This window comes from Toxorhynchites rutilus, chromosome 2, assembly GCF_029784135.1.
Source record: "Toxorhynchites rutilus septentrionalis strain SRP chromosome 2, ASM2978413v1, whole genome shotgun sequence".
In the NCBI taxonomy this organism is placed as follows: domain Eukaryota; kingdom Metazoa; phylum Arthropoda; class Insecta; order Diptera; family Culicidae; genus Toxorhynchites; species Toxorhynchites rutilus.
In genome coordinates this window covers 208,083,389-208,092,560 of record NC_073745.1, presented here as the reverse complement: position 1 = coordinate 208,092,560, position 9,172 = coordinate 208,083,389, and the positions used below count along the sequence as shown (strand labels likewise).

The 9,172-nt window shown below is 39.0% G+C and overlaps 1 protein-coding gene across 1 annotated transcript; it reads left to right on the top strand.

The window, feature by feature from the left end:
- Nucleotides 1-1,446: 1,446 nt before the first annotated feature.
- Nucleotides 1,447-8,571, top strand: LOC129770261 (ventral anterior homeobox 2). Its single transcript, XM_055772972.1, has 2 exons — nucleotides 1,447-1,860; nucleotides 7,519-8,571. The coding sequence occupies exons 1-2, from the start codon at nucleotides 1,572-1,574 to the stop codon at nucleotides 8,358-8,360; spliced, it is 1,131 nt and encodes a 376-aa protein (XP_055628947.1). The 5' UTR covers nucleotides 1,447-1,571; the 3' UTR covers nucleotides 8,361-8,571.
- Nucleotides 8,572-9,172: the final 601 nt, after the last annotated feature.

Genomic DNA, 9,172 nt, shown 5'->3' with positions numbered 1-9,172 from the left:
CGCGCCAGAAGCTCCGGGAGCTCGGATGGGAGGTTCTTTTGCATCCGCCGTATAGTCCGGACCTTGCACCAAGTGACTACCACCTGTTTTTGTCCATGGAACGAGCTAGGTAGTCAGAAGTTAGCCACAAAAGAGGCCTGTGAAAATTGGCTATCCGAGTTTTTTGCCAATAAGGAAGCGAGCTTCTATAACAGGGGTATTATGAAGTTGGCATCTCGTTGGGAACAAGTCATCGAACAAAACGGCGCATATTTGACTTAAAACAGATGATTGTAACTAATTTTATGAACAAATGAAAATTCAAAAAAATACCGCAGGACTTTTTTGACAGCCTAATATTTTGTAAAAAAAACCAATTTTGGCCCTTTTAAAAAGTGGTCTAATTTTTTTTTTTATATTTCAAGTATGCAAAGTTGCTTAAAAGTCTCTTGTGTTTACCCACAACGTTTCGCTGCTATCTGAGATTGTGCTGCCAACTCCTAAGACGAGTTGGCGTGAAATTCGTCCTTTTTATATTTTGGAATTTTTTTACCGTTTCCGAGCCCTTTTATGCATCTGTGTACAAGTAAAGTAAAAGATGTTGGGCGTTTTGGTAAATTTTGAAATTGGGTTATATTTTATTGTCCGTATAAGAGAATACGTCATACTTGTCGAATTCTATAATAAAAATGTGAGTCTCCTAAGTACGTCTTATCACTACAAATTTCAGAAATGTAGTTAAAAAAATATTTTCTACTTCATTCACATGTTCAATAAATGAATTTAATATTTGATATTTGACATAATGTTTCTTAAAACGTAATACAAGTGAACCATTTTCTGTTATAAAATCGAGACAAAACGCGATAGAAACGTTTATTGATAAAAGCCGAAACGTCACAGTACATTTATATTTTGTTGAATGTTGTATATAATTTATTTTCAATTGCTCGATCATATCGAACTATACTTACCTAAACTTCTTGGATAACGACTTATGCGAAATTGAAGGAACTAACGAATCGTGTTAAATACAATACTTTTCCCAACCAATCGGAAAGTATCCCCAGAAGAATACGGCCACACCATTTAGTGGCAAGTGATGATCAACAGATGAAATTAGTGCAATAGCCCCTTAGTGCCGAGGAGCAGGGAAAGCGCCGCACAGTAAGGTCGCCCCCGCTGGGAACGAAGGATCGTCGCCGCGGCAGTAATTAGCATGATTTATCGCCTTTGCTCTAGTCAAATGATGTGAATGATTTCCAACGGACACGCCCTTCGCCGATGAGACAAGCAAAGGGGCGTTTCCTTTCGCCGGCAAGATCGAATAGCAAGAAGATAAAAAAACACACACGGGGAGGATGGCAGGCAGCAAGAATCTGAATAATAAGAGATCGCGTCCTGTTCAGACTCCGGGAAAACTGATCTTTTCACAGTTTCGTCGATCACGCACGGGGAGAGTCGGCGCGCGACATATTTTCCGAGCTTTAGACAATATTTGTGCGTCGACGGATTAACACGTGCAATTAGCGGTTCACTTGTGACTTTGGTGTTTCGAAATCGGTCCAAATTGCCGCGGAACAGTACTCATCATGGAGAGTGTGAACGCCTGTAGTTCAACGAAACTAAAAGTGAAAAACAACTTTAGTATAGAGCACTTGTTAGCCAAACCTGACAACTGTAGAATTCAAAGTGAGACACAATCTGATGGAATTGGTGTTAAATTAGTGTCAAATGAACAAGATATTGTACATGATCACCAGGTTGAGAGGAGGTCAATTAGTGAGCCGTTCCTGGAAGGTGTAACTTCGCCGGATTCTAGCTGTAACGAAGATATGATGGATAACTGCAGTGAAACCGCGTCGGAGGAAAGCAGTGCAGGTCAGAAGATTTTTCAATGATTTCTAGTGGCTAGTATGAATTTATACAAAGAATGCAAACACTTAAATTGAAGAGAATAAGTAGTGCAAGTCCTTGAAAACTTCTGTTCCGATTTCAAACGCTCCACATGCATAGAAAACGGTTAAGGTCAATAAGCCTGGATGTCAAACCATCATTTGGGAAGACTAGAACATATTTCAGCATGATGGATCTCCTGAAACCCTAACAAGACGAAGCGCAGATCCGGAGACTGTTTAGGATTTTTCAAATCTAAGAACGATTGCCCTTTTTTAACTCTCCTCAGCTGAATTTGCTTAGTTGTTCTGTGAGGAAATCATATTGGGAAAACTATAGCATGAAGGGGTTTGAAAGATTCCGCATTATAAGAAGATTGGCTATGATCTCGCGTGAATTAGTTACGCTGCATGTGGTACTTTTGGAAACCGTCAGAAATGAATGAAATCACTTCGAGAATTAATGCTGTTTCGATAGTTGCATCGAATTCGATTACATTGGTTGAAAATTTACTGAACATCTTATGTAACAGTCTAATTTAAACTAGCGTTTAGGCAGAGAGTCTGTGTTTCTGGGAAGAGTTTTGGTCTGTGCGTTTTTATTTAAAATGATATTCATAGGGCTTCTTTGTTTTCGTTCTATAAAAACAGAGCTTATAGTTTATATCAAAACAAGCAATTAGCCTCTCTGCCTCTTTGTTTGCAAATTTCAAATTACTCACACGCCTTCCGAAGCTATCCAAAAGTCAACCCCTTTTTGAAAATGGAGAAGCGGTTTTGCTAAAGATTAAGATTATTTGACAGTCATTTCGATAGGCTGACCAAATAGTTTAGGAATAAAAACGAGACACATACACCCAAAAAACTAAAAACAAAGTGTTTTGACGTGTTTTGTGAGTGAATAAAACCGAGAATAAAATTAATCAATCAAACATTCTTAGATAAATATATCTACTTTGGTAACTACAAAGAAGAAACATTAAGATGCTGAAGAGACTTTGCGAAGGTATTTATGTTTTTGGAAGTTTAGCATAAAATTTGTGACATTCCAGATCAAAGTTCTGATTGATAATTATCATACCGTTTATGTAGTAACTTTTCTGTTGTCTAAATACTGATCATCGTAGAAAAATCATTCAATTGATGGAATACTACCAGCCAAACACAAAATATAATCAGTAAGCTTAACGAATTCCTTAAATTTCCTATTTTGTTTTCCTTTTCCGAAAATACACAACGATTTGCAACTGGTACGGATTATATGTTTCATCTTTTAATCTCATTAATTACATTTCCTGTAATCTATACGCACAGGAAGTTTTTTCATGAATCTCTGGCAATTCCGGAATGGATTTCAATATAATTCTGTTATGTTTCTTTTAGACCAACCTTCCATTTTCCAATGAACTTCAACGCAGTATCATAAAGATTTTCCACAGTTTTGATAAATTTAGTCTCCTGTATTTCACCTGAATCAACTAGCCCTTTAGCCAAATAAGTAGGGTCTACTCTAACTACGGAACCAATAAGAGGTTGCTCTCAACGAGAAGTTCTTCGTCCTTTGTTACGGTCTTTAGTTGTGGATAATCTTTTTAATCTTTATATTTAGAATATGAAGTAATTGGATTCGCTAATAACATAATCATTTTAATAAGTGTGAGAATACTATTTCAAACAGAATGCAAACAGCCCCTAACTACACAAACAAAAAATATGGGAGGACTTAACGTCAATCCTTCAAACACAGTCATAATTCCATTTATCAGGAAAAGAAAGTGTTAATTGTACAACTTAATTCGTTCCGTTCTTTTGCATGAAGAACACATTTATTTGAATAATAAAATGAATTAATACACTATTCAAAGTATTGGCCATCGCTAGCCACTCCTTTTTTTCTTTTTTTCTGGTAAATACGGTATCCTTACGTCGGGAAAGAAACGTTAATCTTTTGAAGCCAAGAATGAATCCAGTCAATTTTTGATACCCAGCTCTGAAGTGAACTAGAAGTTCCTATCAGCTGTTTTTCAAATAGTTGTTTAATCGAACAGCAACATGAGACCGAGCGTTGTCATCATCATCATCTGATCGCACTATCTGGACGTTTTTCGGGCTTCGTTCGCTTCGAACGAATCAATTGTTACCTGTAGAGAAATACGGGGCAAAAGTGCGCATTTGCGTTTCTAAAACAAACGAGCATAAAATTCCGGCAAAAGTGTATTTGTTTGACACTTTATTACACCAGCAGGTTACACATATAAATAAAATACATTTCATGAAAGTAGCAAAAAGCTATGAGGTAAAATAAGTTTTGCGTTGTTTTGATCATTTTTTTCAATTTTGTGGATGATGATTTAGTTACCTAAAAAATAACTGGAAAGTTCTAAACTGCATTGTCAAGGATACCTTCATTCTATAGTACACTCTGTCCAACTTTTATAAGACCACCCTGATTATACTTAGTTGCAACACAAGCAGTTAGAATTTCAACAGGATACATTCATACATTGCTGAATGCTTAGAATAAAGTATATTTAACGTCAATTTCGTTCAAAAGAATTATATGTTTATTTATTGTGCTTAAATAAATATTTTCAACTGTCAAGTTTCTATAAGACTAAAGGGTGTGTCACATCAAATTGCATCACGGAAAAAACGCTGTAGAAATTCGCCCAGTAGACCGATCCTTTTGAAAATTTTAGACAGTAAAATAAAAACTATTAAACAACTTTTGGCATTTTCTTTTTATTCATACTTCGAGCCCAAGCCCGTATGCTCGCACCTTCCTCTTTACCCCGTCCATAAGGTTCTGTACAACGTCAGGTTGTAGTTTTTTTTGAACAGAAATCCATTTTCTCTTGAAGTCCGCCTCCGATTTGACAACTTTTGGGTTCTTCCGAAGGGCCTGCTTCATAATCGCCCAATATTTCTCTATTGGGCGAAGCTCCGGCGCGTTGGGCGGGTTCAATTCCTTTGGCACGAAGGTGACCCCGTTGGCTTCGTACCACTCCAACACGTCCTTTGAATAGTGGCACGAAGCGAGATCCGGCCAGAAGATGATCGGGCCCTCGTGCTGCTTCAATAGTGGTAGTAAGCGCTTCTGTAGGCACTCCTTAAGGTAAACCTGCCCGTTTACCGTGCCGGTCATCACGAAGGGGGCGCTCCGCTTTCCGCAAGAGCAGATCGCTGGCCACACCATGTACTTTTTGGCAAACTTGGATAGTTTCTGCTTGCGAATCTCCTCCGGAACGCTGAATTTGTCCTCTGCGGAGAAGAACAACAGGCCCGGCAGCTGACGAAAGTCCGCTTTGACGTAGGTTTCATCGTCCATTACCAGGCAATGCGGCTTCGTCAGCATTTCGGTGTACAGCTTCCGGGCTCACGTCTTCCCCACCATGTTTTGCCTTTCGTCGCGTTAGGAGCCTTCTGAACCTTGTATGTACGCAGGCCCTCCCGCTGCTTGGTCCGCTGGACGAATGAACTTGACATATTCAGCTTATTGGCGACATCCCGGACCGAACTTCTCGGATCACGTCTAAACTGCTTAACTACGCGCTTGTAATCATTTTCACTGACGGAGCATCCATTTTTGCCGTTCTTCACCTTCCGGTCGATGGTTAGGTTCTCGAAGTATCGTTTTAGTACTCTGCTGACCGTGGATTGGACGATTCCCAGCATCTTACCGATGTCCCGATGTGACAACTCCGGATTCTCGAAATGAGTGCGCAGGATTAATTCACGACGCTCTTTTTCGTTCGACGACATTTTTCCAAATTTACGAAAAATTGACAGTGAAGCATGGCCAACGTGATCTATACACTCTTATCTGATTATAAGCGAAAGCTGAAGATATAATTCCTAAAAATTAAATTTCTACAGCGTTTTTTCCGTGATGCAATTTGATGTGACACACCCTTTATTTGAAAATTCATATGTATTATCAATGGAAAATTCAACCTTGACATTTTGGGCTAAAAATTTGGAAAATTCGTGTTGGCGTACTATTTACTAAATGTTTCTGAACGGATTTCTCGATATTTTTCCATTTTTCCAAAATTGCGACCTTGAGCTCTTCGTGGTGTGCCGCTTCAGTGTAGATTCTGCGTACAAGGACCCCCTAAGATTTTCAACAGGATTGAAGACTGGAGAGCGAATTGGGTTTTTTGTCCTTAATCCATTGTTTAGTTTCCTTGCTGGTATGAAGAGTAGCATTATTTTGCTGGAATGTGAATTTTTTGTGACGATATCCACACACAAATGGTAGGAGAGAGGATTTCAGATCATGTATGTAATCCTTGAACGATGTGAAGGCTATCTTGAGCTTTCCGGTTGCACAGAATCCCGCCCAAACCATGCACGAGTCTCCACCAAAATTGTTGGTTGAAAAATACCGTTCCTCCTTCTTTAAATCACGCCAGTACCCGTTGAAACCATCAGGACCACCCTAAATGAACTTTTTTTCGTCATTGAGGATAACCTAGCAAAGTTAAAAGTAGAGAAATAATTGAAGAACTATTCATTTTGGTATAAAGCAAAATGTATTCTTTTGAAAACGTTCTTTGTCGTGACATACCATGTGATTCATGTTAGCTTTGGCAAAACTCAGACGTCTTTTAATGTGGGATGGTGTAAGATTAAGAGCTTTAACCTATTTAACCCTCTTTATGCAAGGACTTTTTACCAAAATTTGACGAATTGTCTCCCGTGAAACATTTAGATTCAAAGATTGCTTTATGCGATTTTGAAGTATTCGAAACTGGCCTGACTATTTCCCGATTATCTCGGTCAGGGAGCTTCGATTTACGTGAAGCTCTATCTTTCTACCGTATCCTTGAGGATTCGTCAAAAAATTGAGAACTGCTTGATGGAATCGTCCAATCCAACGAGCAATTTCTCTAATTGGTTGTGTTGAGATTTGGTTTCCACCCATTTTCCGGAAGCTTTACAGTGTCAAAAACACTTTTTAAAAAATTTCTAGTATTGGAATACTTTGATTTCAAATGGAGATGATTTTTTTGTGCCCATCAGTGTACCATCGGAAATAAAATGAAATAGTTAAATTATTGAATTCTTCTTGAAACAAAGTTGTTTGAAAAATAGTTCGATTTTCCAAGATTATCAAGGTAATGTGAACATTCAAATAGTGTATCAGTTACTTTAGCGCTTTAATTGCTTTCTAATAATCATAGGACTCGCACCCAGTCAAACGAACCTCAAAGCACAACAAGAATGAAAAATATATTCATCAATATATTTCTAATGAGATGAAAATATTCCTAAAAGACAACTGAGAAGCTATATCCATGTCAATCCACAGTTTCAATTGATTTTTTCACAACCACAAAACTATTTCTGATCTCATTCAGTTGGTGGAAAAAAATCTTCCGTTCACTTATTACGCCAAGCTCTGCGTCGACGACAGTTCTAAAGCAGTTTAGTTTAAACGCAATTAGAAAACGATTAAATGCCGCTTGGGAATGATTGATGACTTTTCGGTAGCTTTTTTTTTATCTTTGGTCCAAGCGAATGCTGTCATGTAGAAAATTAGAGCACTCTTCGCTTGGCGTAATTTGTCCACAAACTTCGTGCTAAAATTAGTCTTTAGTACGTTGTTACTGAAATTTGTTTTGTTTTTCTCATTTCACAGGTACAAACGATGACCGCAAAAAACGTCCAAGGACGGCCTTCTCCGCTGCTCAAATCAAAGCACTTGAGACGGAATTTGAACGCGGCAAATATCTGTCTGTGGCGAAAAGAACTGCACTGGCGAAAACTCTCCAACTAACAGAGACACAAATCAAAATCTGGTTCCAAAATCGACGAACGAAATGGAAGCGGAAGTATACTGCCGACGTGGAACAGCTTGCATCCCACTATTACTCGCAGCTGGGAATAGGAAACTTCGCCCGCCCCATGGTTGTCGGTGATCGTTTGTGGTTATTCAGTCAAACTGCTACAGGACCTGCGCCCGTTCAATCCCTGCTTCTGAACACGCCACCACAAATGAACGCCGCCCACGCAGGAATGCGACAGTTTCAACCAATTCCACCCACTCAAACAGGAACACCAACGTTTGTGGGGCGTTCCAGCAACGGTTACGCTGTGAGCTATCATAACAAAGCACCGGTTCCCAACCCACAGGCGAATTTTCTAAGCAGTTTTAAACCAATGTCGTTCGATGAGAGTGCAGCCTTCTACAAAAACCCGATGGAAATGATGGATAATTATTACAGTGCACCGAAGTTTGGTCCAACGGAACTCGTCGGTGGAGACCTCTCACCGGTTAGCACAGGCTCGGGAATAGCAGATCTGGAAAGAGCCTTCGGAAATCCTAGCAGCTTGCTGGAAAGTCAGATTACACAAACGGGAGATGGTCCTCCAGGGCACCAAGTAACGGTCGATTCCGAACCAAAGCAACACGACAAACCCTCGAATGACTCGTGCAGTGAAATAGATTGTGAAGAAATAGACGAAGATGATGTTGTGTGATTACCAGTAGCAAGAGAAAACGTGATTATATAAATGTACTAGCTGACTCGGAAAACTTCGTCTTGCCCAAAATTTATTTTTCGTTATCACATCCACGTTTTCTTACTAAACGCACGTTCATGGGTCCAATCGCAGAACTGTTCATTGATTGATCTTCTAATCTACCCTTCAAAATTAGTTTTTACTATAAAATTTCAGTACTTCTACTTCTACCTCGACATTATAATATCAGATTATTTTCAGACACAATTCTTGTGCAAAATTTTTCATCCACTTGCAAATAACATGTTACTCCGTTAGATGGAATAAATGTTTGATACAGAAAATATGATAGAATGAACAGACCTAAATTGGACAATTCCTTTCTCGAGTTTTGCATCAACACATTCGGCTATCCGTTTTTATTTATATAGATAGAAGAAGATATAGAAGTGTGTTTTATCACATTGAAATCCATTTCCACTTTCGAACAAAAATCAATTTCGTTTCCAGAGGAGGAAGGGGTGTCATGCCATCATAGAAACATTACTCGTTTGTGTTTCATTATGGGAGCCCCTTTTAGAGAGGGGAGGAGTGCCGAACTATCATAGAAACGTTCATCGATCCCTAAAACCTCTATATGCTTAGTTTGATTTCATTCGCTTGATTAGTTCTCCAGTTGTTCAGCACAGCTCCCCCCCATCTCCTCTTTAGAGAGAGGAAATGAGTGTCAAACCACCATAAAAACACTTATTGCACCCTAAAACCTCCACATGCCAACTTTGGTTTCATTTGCTTGATTAATTCTCGATTAATGCAGAAATCTGTGTGTG